Source organism: Schistosoma haematobium, chromosome 1 (assembly GCF_000699445.3).
Source record: "Schistosoma haematobium chromosome 1, whole genome shotgun sequence".
Classification (NCBI taxonomy): Eukaryota; Metazoa; Platyhelminthes; class Trematoda; order Strigeidida; family Schistosomatidae; genus Schistosoma; species Schistosoma haematobium.
This window is the reverse complement of record NC_067196.1, coordinates 70,452,037-70,474,872: the sequence shown is the minus strand read 5'-3', so window position 1 is coordinate 70,474,872 and position 22,836 is coordinate 70,452,037. Positions and strand designations below refer to the sequence as shown.

General features: G+C 38.0%; 1 protein-coding gene across 1 annotated transcript; it reads left to right on the top strand.

Annotated features, from left to right (window-relative positions):
* Positions 1-26: 26 nt before the first annotated feature.
* On the top strand, positions 27-22,504 carry POLA2 (DNA polymerase alpha subunit B). Its single transcript, XM_051218569.1, has 12 exons — positions 27-129; positions 165-421; positions 454-560; positions 605-784; positions 11,609-11,720; positions 12,764-13,184; positions 14,430-14,472; positions 15,125-15,285; positions 17,184-17,363; positions 18,084-18,208; positions 20,837-21,020; positions 22,173-22,504. Exons 2-12 carry the CDS (start codon positions 387-389, stop codon positions 22,383-22,385), a joined length of 1,761 nt encoding a protein of 586 aa, XP_051075027.1. The 5' UTR covers positions 27-129; positions 165-386; the 3' UTR covers positions 22,386-22,504.
* Positions 22,505-22,836: the final 332 nt, after the last annotated feature.

Below are 22,836 nucleotides of genomic sequence, written 5' to 3'. Positions count from 1 at the left end.
GTTTTTCTATGTCAGATATTATTGAAGGAGTTAGCAGCGCGCCACCTAACTCTATGGAGGTCGATGAAATTGCGGACGAGTTGCAAGTTTTTGGGCTTGTCGTTGATGATAAGGTCGTCCTTGAGAAATGTAAATTGCGTACAAAAAGTGACCGTTCTATCTAGTAAGCTTTTTGAGCGAAAGGTGGGGCTTAAATGCTAGTACACTCGTGGAAAAATATGTCGCTTTTCAACGGAATACCGATCTACCTGATCGTATTTCACTAAAAAATGTTGAACTTTTTGACAGAGAGGTAAATCTGATCTCTAAATCTCACATTGAAGACGTCGGCAAAACTCGATACCGCTAAAACTCGGACCCCTAGATCACATGTTCCAAAATCCGCAATGAGCTTGTTGACAAAAAATATGTTACAAGAGCTGTATGGTCCTCTGTTTAATGCTCATTTTCTAGGATGGTTGCGGAAGCCTGCAGCGATCAAAGAGATCTGTTGAGTTCCTACGGTGTTTCGAAGCCATTGATTCATGTACCAAATGGACTATTAATCCCATCAGACAAAGGTACTTATAAAGACTACAAAAATGTAGCCTTGTTTTACTCATAGAAAATGAACCTGAACTTGAGTCCCATGAAACTCAGCTGATAGCGTCTTATCCTTCAGACACTGTTGAGTCGCTTATCTGTAATGGTATAACCGATTTCATTGACTGGACTCCAATTCTGCTGACTACCGGAGCCTATGGAAATCGATACATGAACCAACACACCTTAGAAAATGCAGAGAGTAGGTTTGATTTTTACAGTGTGGTCCTAGTGTTATACACATGCAATTTTGTCCGTAACAACTAATTCTTTTCGCATCATCTTTCCAAGTTTATTGCATGACCAATTATTATTATTATTATTATTATTATTATTATTATTATTATTATTATTATTATTACGATACTAACTTGCTTCAGCATTCCAGAAATGTGGGTCAAGGATGCTGTTGTTAGAATTACGAGTATTTGGATTTAATTAACCTATTTACCAAGTACACGTTTACGTATTTGCGCTATACTTTGAGTTTGTGATACTACTACTACTACCTGACCGCTCAGACCGAAGTTGGTAGATCCGTGATTGAACGTGTAGTTTAGTAGTGCTGGGTATTTTCCACACGAATATTTTCGATGTGCTCTTAATTGAATCTCCAGGAATATCTGTTAACAAGTATCACAGCAACTGCCTTAATTTTCTGACCATCATTTCTTATATATTACATGGCTCAAGATCGTTTGCAATGGCGCAGGTGCATACACTCTTTGTGTTCTCCCAAATTTTGATCTCCTTGTCTCTTTTTTTCTCTTCCCAAATTTCACTGTATTATACTCTTTAAATAACATCTCCAAACACTAGTTTTCCCGATTACTGCTTATACTCTTATTACCTCTACCACTACGGGATTTGAATCGACCACTACATCTGTGTGCTAATGTGGTGTGGCAACTGAACTGATGTACGTACGTACGAAGTTCTACGTTGTTACTGACTGATTTCTTATATTGTCTCATTTAATACTAGTTTCCGATTAAATAACTTGAAGTTATTGGTTGCCCTTAGTTGATGTGTAATGAGGAGTTTTGTTATAAAAATGGGTTTTTCTCCACTTCTGACTTAGCTAATAATCTGGTACGCAGATTTCTTAAGAATTTTACGGGAACCAATAAACAAATCTGCAAGTGACTTTTGATCTCTTGGGTCATATAAGCTCTCCTGCCTGATAAGTTCATAAGACAAACTCTAAAACGTATCACTTTCCAGTAAACTATGTGGTTCCACCTAATTTTTTCGCTCACAGCATCGACGATTAAATACTTTTAACAGGATAGTTTTTTAGGATAGTGTGGATTGTCCTCTGTAAAGAGCACGTCTTGAGCACTTTAAGTTGTGTGTTACTCTCCATCAAGCTTGTCATACATTAAAACACCTGACCTAACCATCTCGGTCGATGAAGATTTACAACCTCACCAACTGATTTACCATCATTCCCTAATACCCCGCGTCTATCCTCACTATTACTTACCCGGTAATCCCAGCAGATGATGGCAGTATTTCTAAGACATCTGTGATCAAACACTAGTAGCTTACGGGTATCTTCTACTCTTAACGGCCACGTTTCGCAGCCGTAAAGTAGGGTAGAACGAACTGTCGTGCAGTATACTCGTCCTTCAATTGATAAACGGATATCTCACTTTCGCCATAGGTGACGTAAGTTGGCAAAAGCCGAATAAGCTTTTCGAATCCATGCTGGGATCTCGTCACTACTATCTAAATACGAAGCCAATCCAGTTTTCGCTCTTGTAATTGTCTCATCTGTGCGAGTCATTCGGAACACTACGTTATAATAGTTTATTCAGCAGATTTCAGAAGTATTTCCCCCCGTAAATCCACTATTGTATTGTCTGATTTTAGGATGATTTTAGACCTTTTTTCGTCGTGTAAATGGTCGGTGTGTGACATGTCTTTACAAGCGTAATCTCCGTCTTCGTCACTTCCAAGAAACCTCACTTGTTTGTATTGGCCTATCATACTATCGGTTTTAGATTTATTTTACGGAGATAGGACATCTCGAGCGTCAAGTAAATTCTCATTTAATATCCTGATATTTACTTGTTTTCCCGATTGTAACTCTTGAGGTCAAAACTATTATGTTTAGCTCATTCGCTTATGCCTTTAAAGCATCAGTCATGTACATTATCTTGCTTTTCGGGCTACATTTTGTCAATCTTTCTGTTGAGAACTAAGCTTTTTTTCAACCGGGTGTTGCTGATGCAACACAATACAGTACCCCGAGTATAAATATGTAACACCACTCGGCTTTTTATCCGTTGGTTTTTCTTTTAAAGAGGTGGGCTGAATTTTCTCAAGATTTTTCCATAGGGTAGCTGTTTAGCAGTTTAGGTGTCAACGAGTTTGACTTTACTTCAACCAACGCATTCACCAAAATTAACAATGACTCTAATTGTCACGTTCACTTTAAGAACATCAAAGCCCACAGCACCGAAATCCTCGTTTCAGGGTTGCATTGTTGGAAGTCAGTGGTCTCAGCTTACTAAACCTGCAAATGGTAGACGTAAGATTCTTGCTAACATTGTAGTATCAGCTTCTATCAGTCAGTCAGCTACAACGTAGGACCAGGCACATATATGCATTAGCCTCTATACTCTACACTGCATGTTGTTTCCTACCCTTTCGCCTACTTCGGTATGAGAAACCGGGTACTGGTACAAGCTTTGTCACAGAATGAGTGAGTCAGAGCTAAGTACACAGATTTTTACTTAGCAAATATCTAAAATTATTATTTCTAGTGATTTAGGTAAGCAGGAAGTTGTGATTAAAAACTGTCTAGATAGCTGGCCACTCACTTCTCCATGTGTTATATTACTATTAATTAACTCATCCTTCCGGTAATTCGATATGAGCCACAGTCTATGTGAAGGCTAATAATAACTGGTTGCCTAAATCAAAGTAGATGAATCGGGTTGTCTAACTTGGAACTTAGTGGTTGAAAGTCAAACGCTTTAACCACTAACCCACGGCCTCCAAAATAGTTTGAAGTTGCCACACAGTCGTATTCTTAAACTGGTCATTTAAGAACGGTAACTGTCTAGACTTGTCTTAATTATTTCCACCTTAATGAAAACCAAACAAAGACTCAGCAGCCTTGGTAATGATTTGTTTTCCATTTCAGAGTCTTATATTCATGACTAGCGCTATAATACAAAATTATTCGTTATCGATGAATTTTATGCTTCACGTGCCTAACCAATAGTTAGAAACTTTGGGCGATGTGGCTCAATCGTTTGCACTGGCGAAGGTATATTCACTCTTTGTTTTCATTCAGACTGTGGCTTTATAAAATTTTCTTTCATTCCACCAATCTTGTTATAACTTGTGATGATGATGTGCTTACTGGGGTTTCCCCGCATGGGTTCGAACCCCATCCCCGTCGCCAGTTGTTATAACTTGTGAGCCTGTGTGCCCTGTATATTGGATAACGCAACGATACCGCCAGACAGCAGCGAAATTATCGATCAAACCAGTGACGCATAAAACATAAGCGAGCAGCCTAGAACCCTGATTGGTCTCGCTTCCCGCCTAGCCCAGCCAGTTGAGTCCAGAACACCAATCTCAGCCTCTGTAATATGAATCATTTACTTCAAACATACGGGGTTTATATACTAATCAAACCGACCACAACGTACCATAAAATATGAAACAACATTTGTACAATATTTAGCCAAAAGTGGCTGTGAATGAGGGAGATAGTAATTAATAGAAAGGTCATAATAATAGTTCATAGGTCAAAATAAAACTCATAATAAGAGGGACGTGAATATGAACAGCTTAGTTACATAACAATTACACGATAAAAATATACTCATAACACTGGCCCATAAATGCATCCCAAGAATTACCATTCATTATTCTTATCGGGACATAACAAATCTATATTTCCTCGAATCACATCTTCTATGCCCAGTCTTTTCTATTACCACTAATAATGTTACTACCTTTATTAATCTAGGATTTACTTTTTACCTCTTTGTGTTAATGGAGAGTAGCAACACACATTTGCCAGGTTCTGCGCTGCATATAACTGGATGTTTCATGTTAATAAATCCAGTTACTCTGACATGCGCTCGGCCTGATCAACCAGCACAAATTGTTGTAATCTTCATTGTAGTGTCCTATGTATCGCTAAGTTAGATAAATAACACGTAACAAATACACATTTTAACAGGTCATAGCCCAACTGAAAACAGGGATCGGTTCTACTCCTGACCAAACACAATTAATTGATATCTTAATGCCAGTTAGTTACTTCAGTTTGGGCGTTTAGGGACAAGTGTGAGTCGCTAGTGTGTCTTCATTTACAGGTCGGATAATAAGAATAGTCTGCAAGTCCGTGATGTTGTAAATATTCATTTATTTAAATGGTTAAGAACGTTACTTATATTCAGTCACCTCCTACTCCCCCCTCTACTGATTAACGTAAGAATACGTTTGTAAATTTCTTGGTAGCCGATTGTACCAACCATTTTTGTTACAAACAGAAGTTTGGCTAAAGCTAAGTATTAGCATTTTACAACATCGAATCAACTAATGAAACTACTGACTTTTGGTTTCACCTGTGCAAAATGGTAAAGACTTCTTGGTTTAATTGCCCAATGTGCCCATAACTTAAGGTTAAAATTTGGGATGATAACTAGCTCATGTACGGATATCCTTAACATAATAATATCCTATGCTTCTCTTTCAGTGAAACTACTTGTTTTCATTGTCATTTCTCAGTTTTTATGATATTCAGCGTGCCACTGAGCTTTCTCTTCTATTATTTTTTCGTTTGTGTTGGTAACTCGCATAGATGACTGCTTTGATCAAGATTTATGCTATGATGTTTCGGACCTTTAACGTGAATATATTTGTAACTGCCACTCCTTTGTATCACCTCTTTAAATTTTGATTATGATATAGTGTACGCTAAACTCATCCTTACTTTTTCGGTATTCATCAAAGTAGTCATCCTTAACTGGTCAATGTAAATGGATAAACTGGAGTTCCAACCAAATATCAAACGGAGCTTAATTTTAAAGATATCTATCAACTCACTGGAGGGCATAGATAAATTTATTTATTTATTTGAACACATGAATATTGGTACAAAGGGCACTGAGTACATATGCACCACACAAGTCACTTGATTTGTGTGTTGGCTGTGATACTGCCCGGGTGCACAGACCGAAGAAGATGGTTTTCTTAGGGGGCCATACCCGGATAAACCATGAAAATAACGATTAAAGTCGCTTGTAGCTTAGCAAAATATCCTAGCCAATACTAGGTTTCAAAAGGCATTTTATAACTCGATATCTGTTCATATATACTGGGGAATGGTGAGTAAAGCGATTTCCCTTCTTCAAATAAGGACAGGTCGAAAGTAGGTAGACGAAAAAATACGATGGTTGGTTTTATCCAGAGTAAGATCGATTGCTTTTGTGGACACGTAGACAACTGATACTATTTTGAAACCGATATCGTAGGAAATTATCGCGTCTTTGATCTTCTGAAAGGTCAAATGGATAAGTAGAAGTTATCTTGTAGGCATAATGCTACTGGTAACATACGAATTTTTTCGTACAGATTCGTAGCATCATACGGGCAAACTTTGTGTTGTCTTAAATTTAGTCTTTTTTTGATCACTTTAGCAACAGTGAAATCTCCGTTTTATCGGAGAGTTTTCAGACATTGATCTCCCATCAGGAGGTGCACTTATTGACTTAGAATACTCTGATGACATAGTTCTGTTTGGTAAAGACGCTGATAAAATACAGTCTTTTGGTGGCACTGAGCAACAATCAACAGGATGTTTGGGACGCGTTTGTCCCTTTCTAAATGTAAATTTTTGCTTTAGAACTGACGTGTGTCGACAGCTGAACCAAGGATAGGGAGTGAAGCAGTCGAAGGCGTCGACAAATTCACTTATCTTGGAAGTCTGACCAGCCCTAATGAGTTGGTGTCTGACGAAATCTCAGCATGGATTCGAAAAGCTTATTCGGCTTTTGCCAACTTACGTCACCTATGGCGAAAGTGAGATATCCGTTTATCAATTGAAGGACGAGTATACTGCACGGCAGTTCGTTCTACCCTACTTTACGGCTGCGAAACGTGGCCGTTAAGAGTAGAAGATACCCGTAAGCTACTAGTGTTTGATCACAGATGTCTTAGAAATACTGCCATCATCTGCTGGGATTACCGGGTAAGTAATAGTGAGGATAGACGCGGGGTATTAGGGAATGATGGTAAATCAGTTGGTGAGGTTGTAAATCTTCATCGACCGAGATGGTTGGGCCATGTGTTACGCAAGCCCAACTATCGATTACCACGACATGCAATGCTGACAAGTTTTGTGGATGGTTGGAAGTAAGTTGAGGGCGACTAAACCAAAACGTGGCATCAGCCCTTAAAATCACCAACTTCTGGTGTGAGCCATTTTAGCTGATGCAAACTAGTTGGTTGAGGTCCGCGAGACTATCGTAACCAATGTTGGGAGACCCTGGGTGACATGGCTCAGAATCGATCACAATGGTATAGGTGTATACACTCTTTGTCTTCCCTTAAACTGTGAGATTAAAATTGCTTTCTACATTCCTTTCCACCAACTAGTTCTTTCTTCCTGTGGTATATCCTTATGCACAATCTTTCTTTTATATATTACTACCATTGAAGTGACAACTATGAATTCGGTATTCATCTTGTTGTGCTAATGAGCTGTGGCAACTTGGACCGATGTATATATGTGCCTGGTCCTACGTTGTAGATGGCTGACTTTGATGTCAGTGTAGCCATCAATGTTAGAATATGACCTGAAATCGTAATCTTGTGTCATAATGTGGCGGTTAAAAAGTGGATTGGTGTCTGTATGCATTTCTAAACCTCCTATAACATTTATTTATTTATTTATTTAAACACATAAATATTGGTACAAGAGAGCGCCAACATATATGCGCCACACAAAACAATGAGAATTCGAAGAGAAATAGAAAAAAAGAACAATAACGAAGAGATTGGTGTAAGGTAGTGTGGTAGTAATGAGGGAACGCAAAGGTACAATCGGAAGAAATCTTTCAGGTAAGGGAGACACAACCACTTTTTATGAAGAAAGTAAAAGAAGGTTACAGCAGGATCGCCACTGGCTTCTATTCTGAGCCATATCTGATAACGTCTCTAGCCACTGTGTTGCACCATCTCTCAGACCCCAACCAGGGAGTAGTGAAGGACCAACAGAAGCCAGTCCTTTGCAGCTTTCTTTCATACCACGACACCATGTCATGCACTGACCACCTCTCCGCTTCTTCCAACCGGTCCCAGAGTCGGCAAATAATGCACGACGTGGAATTCTCTGGGACGACATTCGTAGAACATGTCCAAGCCACCGAAGTCGGTGTTTCAAGATGGTGACACCAATTGAATTATCATCTCTGTGCGCGAACACACGATGCCGAACCTCTGCATTACTGACATGGTGTTGCCACTGAATGTCAGCAATCCTTCGGAGACAGCGATGATCGAACACAGAGAGTCGTCTAACGTCCTCAACTCGGAGAGGCCAGGTTTCACAAGCATAGAGCAAAACTGCTCTCACCGACGCGTTGTAGATCCGACCTTTTACAGCCAGACTAACATCACGAAGGCGCCAAAGGTGGCCCAGATTGGCCTAAGCCGCTCTGGCTTTCACTATACGTGCATTGATCTCATCACTCACACCCCCACCAACACTCATACAGCTACCCAGATACACGAACTTCTCGACTACTTCTATCTGCTCACCATCCAGGGTGAGTACAGGATTAGAATCCTGCCAGTCTTGTAGAATTACTTTGCACTTCGAAGGTGCAAAGCACATACCATACCTACGGACACTGATTGCCAACTGATTAAGTGCGGATTTCATGCCTTGGGCATTATCGCACAGTAAGACAATATCGTCCGCATACTCAAGGTCGAGAAGTCTTTCTCCAGGCAACAGATCCACACCACCATTACCTACATCCATCAGAGCTGTTTCCAGAATGTCATCGATGGCAAAGTTGAAGAGGAATGGTGAGATTGGGCAACCCTGCCTAACCACACTGCTCGAATGGAACAATGGAGAGAGGTGGTTGTATGCCCTCACTCTGCCTGAGGTGTTTTTATATAGGGCTTTTAGGATGTTAATAAACTTCTCAGGCACACCCTTCTTCAATAGACAATCCCAGAGAACAGCCCTGTCCAACGAATCGAAGGCAGCCCTGATGTCAAGAAACACTACGATTGTTGGCCTTTGAAAAGTATGGCGGTGTTCTAACATTTGGCGAAGGGTGAAGATATGATCAATACATCCTCGACCAGAACGAAACCCAGCCTGCTCCTCGCGAGTCAATCTTTCTCGGGTTTTGAACAACCTAAGAAGTATGACGGAAGCCAATAGCTTGGACGCAATCGGAAGTAAACTTATCCCCCGATAGTTGTTACAGGAACGACGTGAACCCTTTTTAAAGATAGGGATAACTATCGACTCATTCCATGACGTTGGTACACTCTCTAGTTCCCAAACCTTTGTAAACAACGTCGTCAGTTCCTTAGTCAAAAAGTCACCACCATCTTTAAAAAGAGCCGGTGGTAAGTCATCTGGGCCAGGTGATTTGTAACGCTTCAACAGTTGGAGTTTCTTGCGGACTTCCTCCTCGTTTGATGGATCAGTCGTCACCGGCCATGGAGGGCAGGACAGTCTGACCGATGTTGCCGGAGCAACAGGCCAGTTGAACTGCCCTTCGAAAAATTCTGCCCATCGTCCAAGACGTCGATGGATGTTAGTGATTGGCATCCCATCATCCCCGCAGATTGTTTCACTCACACCAGACTTCTTGCTGCCAGTGGCTCGGATGAGTTGGAAGAGCTTCCGGTAGTTACCAGATGCAGCTGCTGCTTCCAGCTCATTAGCACGCTCCGACCACCAGGCTTCTCGGTCCTTACGCAAGCTTTGCCCAATTTCCTTACGTAACATCCTTCGTTTATGGTCAAACTCACGGTCACCCGGAGTAGACCGACGGGCTTCAATGAGTTGTAAGGAACCTGCAGAAACCCAGTGCTTATAAGCGGGACGTTTCGCGAACCCACAACTGACTGTACCCGCCATTTTCATGGCGTCATGCAATTGCAACCAATGCTCATCTATACTTTTCGGTGGAGTGGTAGCTAGCCTAGAGGCTAGCTCGGTTCGATACTTATTTGCAACAGAGGTTGCAACCAGCTTGCTAACATCAATCCCTTGGTGGTGGTCACTTCGTTGTCCACTGAAAAGTAAGGCAAGATTGGCGCAGACCAAGGCATGGTCAGAGTCCAGATAGGTACTCCAAAAGGAGCGGCAGTCTTGTACACAACCACGCCAGCGGTAGCTGATCGCAATGTGATCAATCTGAGTCCAGGCTTGAGATGCAGAGGGAGGACGCCAGGTGGTACATCGGCGATGACTGTGCCGAAAGTTAGTGCTAGCCAGAAACAGGTTGTGGTCTGTGCACAGTTGCAGTAGACGGTCCCCGTTATCTGACCTGCAACCAACGAGTCCCCATCGGCCACCTAAACGACTCTCTTCTGTGCCTAGGCGCCCGACCTGAGCATTCAAGTCTCCGGCTAGTACCACAATATCTGTCGAACGCACTTTGTGGAGAAGGACAGATAACTGGTGGTAAAACTCATCCTTGATTGCATCCGGGCTGCAATCTGTCGGGGCATAGGCGGAGATGACGAAGAGACATCGTTTCTCACGCCGATTTCTTCTCACTTTGATGGAACTTTCTAATCTAACAGCACATAACCGACTGTTAATGGGGATCCAATCGACTAGTGCTGCCTCAGCTCTAGCACTTAGTGCGACACCAACGCCAGCAAGACTAGACGAAGATGCCACAGGGTCCCCGGATAAGCGCACGTAAAACAAGCTTTTCGAAGCGACAGATGGAGATCGAATTTGTAGTACTTCTCCAGAGTCTTGAATACGGGTCTCGGATAGACAACAAACATCAATATTAAGACTTTCCAAATACATAGCCAGCCCTATCTGTTGTCTGACCTGCATAAATGTGCGAACGTTGAAGGCAGCCAGTTTGAATGGTGCACGTGGTTTCAGAAAAACTGCTTCAGTCCTCGTATTCGGTGGTAACACACAATTTTCAACCGGACAGTGACTCGAGAACGTTTAGATACAGTCGGATTTCCACCAAAGACGAGCCGCTGTATAAGCATAAAAGAGGGTGAATAATGTGGAAAATAATAATAATAATAATAATAATAATAATAATAGTATTAATAATGACAATAATTGTAATGATAATAATTTGAATCACTTGATTGTTTTTCGAAGCGAGAAAAGTAATTTCCATAGGCATAGAGAGTTCATCATTTGTGTGTGGGCTGTGATACTGCCCGGGTGCCCAAACCGAAGCAAGTGGTTATCTTAGGGGGCCACTCCCCGAGCCTTTGACCTAAAGGTCTAACCCACAAGGCAGTGGAGCATCGTAAGGAGATGCAATCCCATGGTAGCCGGTGACCAACGATTGGTTCATACGCCATTTGTTCCCGCAGGATACTGGAGCCCGTGTGCACCATTGGTTTGTGATCCGGTTAAAGCGCCGGACATTCGCTTTTCGTCCTCTCATTTTCGTAAACAACACCCCCGCCACGAGAAGGCAATGAGTAGGACTTCCCTGGCAGAAGCTGTATACGCGCGGCCGTGTGAGAGTATTTCGAGAGGGAGAGCGGACTCTCCCCACTCTCGGCCGTACCAGGGCATTCGGGGGCCCTATAACATTAACGGAGATATTTCTCTGACCACGAATAAAATAATCTACAAAATTGCACATTAAACAATCATAATGTCGGTCAATACTGTACCTTTTAAAAGATTGCTATTCACAAAGGTATTTTTGTGATCAGACCTACTTATATGTTAATTACTTTCTTAGATTGTCTACTTTTAATTTTTCCCATGTATAAATATATCATGCGTTGTTTTTTTCTTATACAGTTATTGACAACTGGACATGGGAAACTATCAAACGTGTTTTGAGTAACATACCTGAAGGATCATTGGTTGAAGGCGATCAGAATATTCAACAATCTTCTCAACCTACAAGTCGGCAAGTTTCCCATCTATTATAGTAATATTTTTAAAAACATGGGACGAAATCTCAATCCTTATCTGTTTCTCCCCAAATATTGAACCGTTAGTCATAGACACTTAATAAGCCAAATGAATTAACTAAATATTTTGATCGAAAGTTGTCTTGCTTAATCTGTGATGCACTATCGGGGATCCGTCTTCGAAAAGTATGATCATTAACTACTAAATTTCTGCCCACTGTTGTATGGGTTAAACTTGGTGAAAAGCTTAAGTAAGAAAAGTATTTCCCCCATAAGTTATTGAATGTATTGATCAATGTTTTAGGTTTATTTTGGCATCTAACTGTGTCTTTAAATGTGAAATATGTTGGCGAGTGTTTATATTTCATTGGAGTAAGAAAAGTACTTTATCATTTAACCAACTATCAACTAACTTAGAGACGAATTCCTATATGTGTTGACAAATCCATTGGCACCTAAAAGAGATTATGGACATAATCAAATGACGGTTCTTTGAAATGGATTTCGAGAGTGAAAATCGAGTGGTCTTTTAATTAGTCAATTGTTAATAAAACCTCACGAAATAACCATGTTACAATAGTAACAGTAGTATTGGCAGTGTTGTATCCGTAATTTCCTTCAGAGTAAATTCTCAGTTAACTGTTACTAAAGCAAACCATCCTAGTTCTATGTCTAACACTTTGATATTTGAACGATTTTGAGGCAATAATGTTTTATATGTTAGCATTTTAACGAACTCTACTTTCTAGTTTCAATTCCTAGTCCAACATATCTACTAAAATTTAAAAGATATATCTTTTGATTTTGGTGAAAATAAATGTGCATAAAGGACATAATCTGAATTTTCCTAGTAGTAATTATGAACATATTTCCAGAATTATATTTCTTTATGCAAATGCTGATTTTGTACACCTTTTAATTGATACATTCTATTACCAAGCAATGGTAAATTAATATTCACTGAATAAAAATTCCTTGACTTTATTCATACTTATGCTGTAAAATCGTATCATTTTTTAAAATCCAACTATCAATCTAGCGACTCGTTATCGTCATTAATCAATAAAAATGAATGCTGTCAACCAACGAGAACTGAAACTTCTACACTGGAACGTACAACGTTGTTGAGACCAGTTTTTTCGCGTGTCCTAGCTTCATCTCTCATTCCTGGAAGAGTTTCTGCAAAATTATCAGTACCTATCAAAGGATCTAGTGAATCTTCTCAAATCGCTGAGAACAGTAAACCTATTACTGAAACCAAAACTCGTCTACACGTATCAAATGTTGCACTAGTTGGACTTCGCCGAGTCGAACGTTCAGGATCCGAAACTGATGCCGTACCTTTGGACTTGGGATTTTCGAAAGATTTATCTTGTTATTCTGTTTATTCAGGTCAACCACTTTTGATCCGTGGTGTCAACCCTACAGGTCATTCGCTGGGTGTAATGGAAATTTTCCAGGTTTGTCATAAATGTTTACTACAGTTTGTTTCCTTTCTTTTTACCCTATGAAGGAGTTCTTGAGAATGATAGTCTATGCTTATTCGTTCAACATAATAAAGCATTAATTATACTGTAATTGGTTTCGACCACTTATCATTCAAGTTTATGAAAGTTATGGAGCCCTCTTCTATGATAACTTGAGAAAAATTAACATATCTAGGATTTGAAACATACTCATTATAAGTGTTAGGAATACCATTCACAATCACATTATCTACTTTAAATGAAGCGTAGTTAAGAACTACAACTTTAAAAATCTTTGTGTCAATCAGAGATAAGGACTTGTGAAAAAAGACCTGTTTGGGAGCATATATGAGATTGTAAACCCATAATTACATCTTAATAACAAAACGATTACTGCTAGTTTATTTGGTTTGTTTCAGAATAATACCAATCCCTGACGCACACCTTTCTAAAATTTCCATGCTAAATCATGTATAGCTACCATCATAAAAATTATATGAGGACAAATAGGTGTAAAAATAATAAAATTACATTAATTAGAGATATATGAGGAAACAAGGGACTTGGTACAACATGCCGTTAATTTTTTCCGATGTGTTTCAAATCATCCCAGCGAACAAACTAAAGCGAATCTAATAAACGTAAGATCAGACACAAGTAGATTTACAATATATTTGCTGTTTGGAGAAATTTGGATGACAAATCCATGATCCCTTCTGTAAATAATTCCTAAGCCACGTAACCTAAGCTGCTCAGTCATCAATTTCCACTGTTCTATGAGCTTTATTCAGATGTTTATCTATTCAAATTCATGTTTCACACATCAGGAGAACTCGATTATCTTTCTTTCACCTTAACTGTGATAATTATACCTTAGTCCTTACCACTGGGACTTCTGTCACTATTACAGTCAGTGTTAGAACTGGCTTATGGTTTACAAGCGATGTTTCTGTTAATACAGGTTCACAATCTCATTACTTCACTTACCTGCCTGAACTGAGGATTACTGATCTTTTGTTTTTACCATACATGTTCACTACTTTGAAAACACCTGTAATGTTGTATTTCTAATGGTTCATGCTTTCGAACCGTATAATAGAACAATATACCACTGTGCTGTATGCAGTTCGACTTTATATTGATGAATGTTTGGTAAGTCTTTGTATATTGATCACTACTATCTATTTCTAAGTTGTTTGATGTCAAAGTTGTATTCACAAATTTTTTTAAATCTTTTAGATACCTATTTCAAAACCCCCTTTTATCAATCCAGATAAATGCTGTAAGTTTATCTTTATAATCATAAAGTTTTTCATGTGCGGTACTTAACGTGTCAGGCGGTAGCTGTCCTCGGACATCAGTATATATATGGTTATTGTCACCGACAAAGCTCAGTCTTGTTGATACCACTGAAAACCAGTGATCATTAAATAGCTGTTTTTTCCAATATGGGAATTCTCAGCAGCCGTCACCATCTCCACTAGATGATCGTTTCTCCACACCGTGAATTGATTGAGATTTGAAATTAATACCACTAGATTGACATCAAATGATCTAATAGTCAAAGTCACCGCGAGGCCTGAAGCTCTTCGGCTCGATCTCTGATTTCAGATGCTATTTCTTCTTTCGCTGTTTGAGCAGCTAGAAATTCTCTGTTCCTCACATCAAAAGTACGGCTCAAAGTCAAGTACGAGATCTTTATTGAGTTATATTTACTTTTGTGTCCGATATTGAAAAACCTAATCAATATTTGGTTCATCGTACACTAAGGATGATAAGCGAACAAATCTGTGATGACTATAATGAGTCAACACATGACCTTGATGATTATGTGACACTTGTTTCGATCATAATAACTATAATCTAACTACAACTTCACTTCATTGTACATTGCAACCTCATGTTTTTCACATTCGCTAAACTTACTTTTGTAGTGGGAAACCTGCATATTATGGTGGCCTGTGGCCCTTATACTCTTTCAAATTCACATGATCCTACAGGCCTTTTTAATTTATTGCGTTCCGTCAAACAATCTAAACCCCATGTTCTCATCCTGCTTGGACCGTTTGTTGATTCGGAGCATCCTGGTATTCAGGTATATTACAAGTACTACTTTTGGAAACTTTTTATATTGTTGTGTGGAAGTAACTGGGATATAATAATAATGACAATAATAATAATAATAACAGTAATAATAATAATGATAGTAACAATAATAATAATCTAAAATTAGTATCTATTTAATTACATGGATCGGAAGGCAGTGAATAAGTACTGCGTAATTATCGGACGAGTTTATTTTGCACTGTCAAGTTAGTCTATGATGATAGCTGTTTTAAATTACCGTATCATCGGTACTTTAAATCCACATCATCCTCTCCTAACTGTTTTTTCTATCGAACTGGTCAATTCATGAGAGATTCGTTCTGAATGCATCTTTATATATACTGACTTCTTATTTACGAAAAGATCAAGTCAATCTTATTTATCCTATGCTTTATTATGAATAATTCAATAGCAATATTTGGCCATGTTTAGCTATACAAACAAATTTGAGCGATCGATATGATCATCTTGAAAAAAGGGAATGTTTCAGCAGAGAGTGTTCTATAGAATAGACGTTTGCTGCGAAACCGAAGTTTCTAGGCTCAACCCTCAATAGGGTCGTGGATGCACACGGCTGAGGATAGGACGAGACATCTGTCTAGTGCTTCCTAGTTTTCAATGGATGTCTAACTTAGGTCGGCTCGTGATACCACTAAAAATCATAAATTCATCTATTTATAGTACACCATGGTTTATAAGACATAGAAATAAAAGTTTTGATTGTTTCCAGTGTATGACACTGGCTAATTTGAACAAAATGTTTGTATTTATCCCCTCGTACTGATTATTAAAATACTTTTCTCATGAATTTATCTCTGTAGATCATGAAAATGAGGTTAGTGCAAACCATTCACTCGAATATATATCCAATTATTAATTCAGACGTATTATTCATGTAAATCAAATGACCAGTAAAATTATTCCTTCCCATTTTAGTTCTCTGAGCTAGTCAGTCGGCGGTTTCTTTCCAGTTTCATTTATCTCCTTATGGTCGCCAAGTTTTTGGAACCAAGCCAAAACACTTTAAATCATATCCAGTTCGTTAAAGCAATCTATTAAGACTACACCTTCTTGCTTACCTGATATATTTGTGACTAAGCTGTTTCATTTTTTACCTTCTGTAAAGCTATACTGTTTGGTTATCAAATCTTCTGCAGCGTACTCAAAAATAAATAAGATCCATAAAGTACTGTCGTTACGTATTGTTTTAAGTCGTTTCAGGGACTACAGCCTAAACTTAAATTTCATTTATCCTTGCATGTTTCATTGAACATTTTCCGGATAACTGTAAATTCTAGTGAATATTTGATAAAACTAAATCTATTATTTCAATAGTTGAAATCATGAGTCAATTGAAGCTAGACCACCATGGAACTCAGGACCTATCAGTCTCGCATGTGAACGCTTAGCCTCTAGACCACTGAGCAGGCATCCAACGGTGTTAATGCGTTCGACATTAACACCGTTCACATGCGAGACTGACAGGTCCTGGGCTCGAATCTCGCGGGGGGCGGGATCGTGGATGCGCACTGCTGAGGAGTCCTATACTATAACTAAACCGCCGTCCAGTGTTTCCAGGTTTCCCATGGTGGTCTAGTTTCAATTGACTCATGATTTCAACTACTGAAATTTCTAAAAAATCTCCACAAAATTCCTGGTAAATCCATTATTGTTAAGCGTACGCTTTGAGAACTGCTCATGTGACTGTTTTTGACATTATCATGATCGAATTATGTAAACTGTAAAAGATTCCTATCTCGATTATCGTAAGAGCTTTCTCTATTAAAAAAAGTTTTTTTTTAAAAATTCGAATAAATAGTGCTTAAATATTCAATCGAATATATTTTTCCTACTAATCGTTATATTTATATTCCAAACCATTATTAGTCTTATTCTGAAACTACTTACGAGGAATTATTTCAATCTAGAGTGAATAGTGTCAGTGAATGGTGCAGTCATTTATCTATAAGGTTGATAATTGTTTCCTCCTGGAGAGAATTACATCATGATCCAGTGTATCCGACTCCACCTATCGACAAGTCGTGGATAGAAAAAACACCACATCTGGTCAGTACTGTAAATGTGTTTATTTCTATGATTTGTTATCTGATATGATTTTTTAAAATCAACTTGTTATGTAGGTATTTATGCTTTAATGTGAACTTTATCGACTAATTTAACATAACGCTAGATAAATTTCTTGACAGATGCAGAGGAGTCTCAAACTATTAAGAATCATTTCTTAAGCGTTCCCTCATTTACTAGTGGACTGAATTTGGTCGCGATAGACTAGTTAATTAATAAAATGTGAAACCTCTCCTTAGTGATAAAGTTTTAGGATGGAAAAATAATAGTTTTAAACTCTATTTAATTTTTAGTCAAAATTTTTATAGCTCTATCAATTTTGTCTAACTTCCCAATATGAGTGGAAGTGTAGGTTTGAATGCTTTATTTTTTTTTGCATCAGTTAGTCATCTTTATCATCCTGCACATTGTTAGTTGAAACTGGATGTGTTTGACTGTGGTTTATCTATTTCCATTTTCGTTGTTCTGTATTCTTGAGAATACTGTCAATATTTTGCTTATTGCAAAAAGTATAACATTGTCTAATTTACTCTGTTAGCTTAAAAATAATAATGTGTATTTCTATCGTAAATTATAATTACTAAGGTTAATATTGGCATTAATGTGAATAATACTATAAGCATTCCATTAGTCTAAATTAAATCCTCCTTGATTATTTAGTATAGTTTCTTTTTCATATTCAATATAATTTATTGTTTCTAGTCATCATCATACGAAAAAGTTCAATTCGCTCCCGATCCATGTCTTTTCCAAATTGGGGAATATGTTTTTGGTCTAACTTCGGTTGATATACTTAAAGATCTTAGTTGTGAAGAAATCAGTGCTGGGTAACCCTTGTGTGTCGTATAAAGTTTTTTTCTTCAAATCATTTGTACTGTATTTGTTACAGCGTGTCCATAACATTTAACCACCGTACAAATTTATTACTTAGTTTTTAGTTGTTTTTTGATTGTAAAAAGTTTCAATGTAAATGTTTTTTTTATAAAGCATAAATCTAAGAGAAGATAATGTTTCAAAGGTAAAATATGACTTTTATGTTCGACTAATTTTAGCCAGTTATAAACAAAAATAATGGGACACAAATGTGTATCTATCCAAGTCGTCACACTACATCAGCACAACTAGATGAAATCGAGAAAGTGAATATCAAATGAATCAAAGTATTAGTAATGTACTAGATAGCAAAAAACCTAGAATGGAAAATATTACTCGTAAAACAGGTAGGAAATAGAAGTATAGGATTTACCGCATTATACTAAAACGCCTTGAAAATCAGTTTCAATGTCTGGTCCATAAGATCTCCAGCCATATATCGATCTTCAGTATAGGGTTGTAGAGATTATTGAATTGTAATTGAGATCATGAACCAATTAATGTTAGACTACTATTAAAAACCTGGAAGCACTGTGTTTCGTCCTAGTATAGGGCTCCTCAGCAGCGCGCATGCGGGACCCGAACTTGGAAACTTTGGTCTCGCGCACTACTGCTTAACCTCTAGACCACTGAGCCGCGATCAGTGGAGTTCAACCGTGCCGAGTGTGAGGCAGTTATCCACCGAAGTCAATGAGAGATGACCGCGCAATATCGTGGATTAGTTGTAGTTAGACATTAAAACCATCGGATGCCGGCTCAGTGGTTTAGAGGTCAAGTATTCACGTACGAGACTGTAGGACCTTGGTTTTGTTATATCCGAACCAAGAACAAATGTATGGTATCTTCTAAGAGTTATTATGGACTATTATTTTATACATTCTTATTGGATAATTATTAAGTATATATATTCATACGCCTTTGACCATAAGCCTTTATTGACATATTGGCTACTGAAATACGATTTATCCTTCTTAACTTGTTCTCAATTTATCAGTTACAGTATCCCACACACTTAGCCACTTTTGGCTTGATCTTATGTAATTATTGTTTTTCATTTTATGGTGTAATGCAGTCTGGTTTGCTTGTATATAAACTACGTATGTCTGAAATATAGGATTCATACAGCGGAGGTTTATGCATGTGTTCTGGACTGAATGGCCTGGGTTAGGCGAGAAATTAATATACGGCGGACCATTAACGGCTCAGAGTTGACTCAAAGCTGGTCGTGCTGGTTAATGCATCATTGGTTTCGCACAAAGACGATGTCATATAATTCGGTGTTCTGGTTGGCGATTTTGTCACGTGATATTTGACATGCCCACAGGCAACAGGTTCAAGTCCTACGTGCGGAACCGCAGGTGCGCGCTGTTGAGGAGTCCTATACTAGGATGAAACGGCCATCCGGTGCTTCCAGATTTTCAGCGGTGATCTAACATTAATTGGTTAGTGATCTCAATATGTCGATTTTGTTGAGTGGACCCCAACCTCCAAGTCTGTGCTTTACTATAGGGCTCAAACCAGCATTTATGGTTATACCTACTAAAGGTTTTCCAGTCTATGCCACTTGTCATAAGATTAGTCAGATAGTTGTTTTGTTTGTTCTGTCTGTTTTAAAACAACACAACATTTTTGTAAGAGATTAGTAGTTGTTGGACTCAGTAGTAGTAGATTCATATTACGTAAGCACCTTGACATTTTAAAGTATGAACGAATTGAGCGAAGAAATTTCTTCGCTCAATTCGTTCCTTCTTTATTTACCGAATGGCAAAATGAGAATTTTAAAGTATGTTTACTATCCTTCATTTAGACAAATACCTCACTGTTGTAGCTGTATTTGTTAGATGGTTCCTACCGAAATTTGTTATGAAAACCTTAGATTAATTTATTTTTATTAATAAATGTTAGTTTTGTCTTTTAAGAGAAATCGCGTTAAGATTTTTCCGATTCACATTTGCACAATGACATTGATCTTGTGTGATTGATTGTTTCCGCTTTAGTTTGCTAATTTTGTCGTCAACTAAAAGCACTGTTGCTTGTTTAATCTAAAAAGTTGTTCTTTCACAGTTCTGACTTCGTTGACTATCAGGCTGTTTCGTAAACTCCTAACTTCATGTGTTCCATCTCACTAGGGATAATCGTCAAGGTATTGTGGGCCTGTTGCTCAACTTATTGATTTCAAATTTGATTACATTCGTACTAGAAGTCATATCGACCTTTTGTAATTAGAAATTACGGTAGTCGCAATCGTTTACAAGAACTTAATCAAACTCTGTAGTCGGTTTTACGTTTTTCATAATAAATGCAACTGAAAGCTGGGTATTATGTAGTCAAATTATACAATGTTTCAGACCATCTGGTTGAAATGAGCCTTAATTAAGTTTGATGACGTACACTAACTAAGCATTTTTATAGGGTAAAACGTAATAAATTGAGGAAAATATTAAAATTTTCATTCATTGGTGTTTATTCCAAAATTGTATACTAACTTGTTAGTGTTAAAATTACTTCACTGTTTCAAGAAATCTATTACAGCTGATACACTAGATGGAATTTCTGTTCAATTTTTTCTTGTAATTTCATAGTTGCTCGGGCAGTGATAGAATTACTCGTTTATGTCGGCATATTCTCGCCTCATCATCGTTTTACCCTGTACACCCCCCTGACGATGGTTTACCACTTGATTACCCTTTATGGAGTCAGTATGCACAGTTTTCAGTCACACCACACTGTTTGATTTTACCGTCGAAATTGCGTCAATTTGTAAAGGTACGATCTCAATTACTGTTTATTTAATCATCGCTATTTCTGGTAGTTTTCAAGTTTGATGCTTAGATTGTGAACACAGTGAAAGTAAACATTGATTTATCTTCTTTTGCCTGAAGTTTCCTTCCAGCATTAATGCATTCAGCTACCAGTCCGTGACACTTAAGTGATTTTGAGGCGATTTCGAGATATATGGCTGTAGGTACACTTCTCAACACAATCTCACTTGACAGTCGTCCATGGACTGGTTAATTGATATTTTCAGAATTAGGAACCATCGAAATGATACCAAGTGAAGTGGACTTTTTAATAACTGAAAGGTTCATGTAATGGATATATTAGCTGACACTACAGATTGAACTAGTTATTTTTCAGTAGTCACTTTCAAAATATTACCGAGTCTACCAATCAGTCCTATTCCAGCTAGTGCAGTTAGTAATTTGTGGTAAATACACTAGTTACTTGCCGTTTCGCAACATCTTATCTTGGATTCATACGAAGTCTGACGGCAGTTACATAAAAGAATATGATGGCTATAATAAAATCACATCGAAAGTATATATATATATATACCCCTTCTGATAATAATCATCTCACTAGTGACTGGCTTCAAGAGGCATTTCCTGGAGTTATAGTGAGAAGCCGTTACCAGTGGAGTTCAACCAGGTCTGTTGTGAGATATAAACTCACTGTACGGTGGCGCAACTTCGTGGATTGATTGAAGTCAGACATTAACACCGTTGGATGCCGGCTCACTGATCTAGTGGTTAAGTACTCGCGCGCGAGACTGATAGGTCCTGGGCTCGAATCTCGCGGGGGGCGGGATCGTGGATGCGCACTGCTGAGGAGTCCTATACTATAACTAAACGGCCATCCAATGTTTCCAGGTTTTCCATGGTGGTCTAGTTTCAATTGACTCATGATTTCAATCAGTGAAAATTCTGTATACGTTTATTTCAGCTAACCAATGAGTCCTGTCCATTGTAACAAACAAAGCTTTCGCTGAAGGTTTTTGATTTATTAGTTTTAATAGTAAGGAAAAGAAGTCGGTTTTTTGGTATTCCCATAATATATTATCTTGGTGACTAAATCATTTAAGTTTGGTTTTTTCCATTCCCTACTCCGTGCTGAAACATTTTTAAAATTAATTTTTAGAATGTAGATGGTGTGTTGTGCATCAATCCTGGATATGTATCAAAAGGAGAGGCTTTCGGTAGCTATGCTGAAATTGTTGTCAATGTGAATGAATTTTCAAGTTTAAATGGAAATAGCAACGAAATTAACTCAAATATACCGGATAACTTATCATCGGAACATTCTAGTTTCAGTATATGTGGTCGTACATCTGTTTCAATCAAACGCCTTTAATTCAACTTAATTTTAGAGAACATATTTCTTTTTAATGCAAACTTGGGATCTGTTCTGACTTTGTATTTTTTTATATGCTCAGTGTAAGATGGTTTCCTTAATAGAATATATTTCAGTCAGTCGTTTTACATCATCACCTCAATCGATTAAATTATCCTTATCAACTCGTTTGTAAAAAGTGTCCTGTCATTTCCATATGTTTAAGATAACTACAGATAAATCGACAGTCCTTTAAATATTTCCAGTTGTTTGAATACCCTCAAAAACAGCTCTTTATTATTTAATTTAATTCATGATGCTGACAATTTGATATCGGATATAGGGTGACTTATTGCAACTATATGATCTGGTTTTTAAGTTAACTATAAAATCTGACTTATTTCCCTCTAGCTTTGTTTTCATAAGGAAGTTGTTAATTAGTCTCTAATATTGTTAGCTATTGCGCTAACCC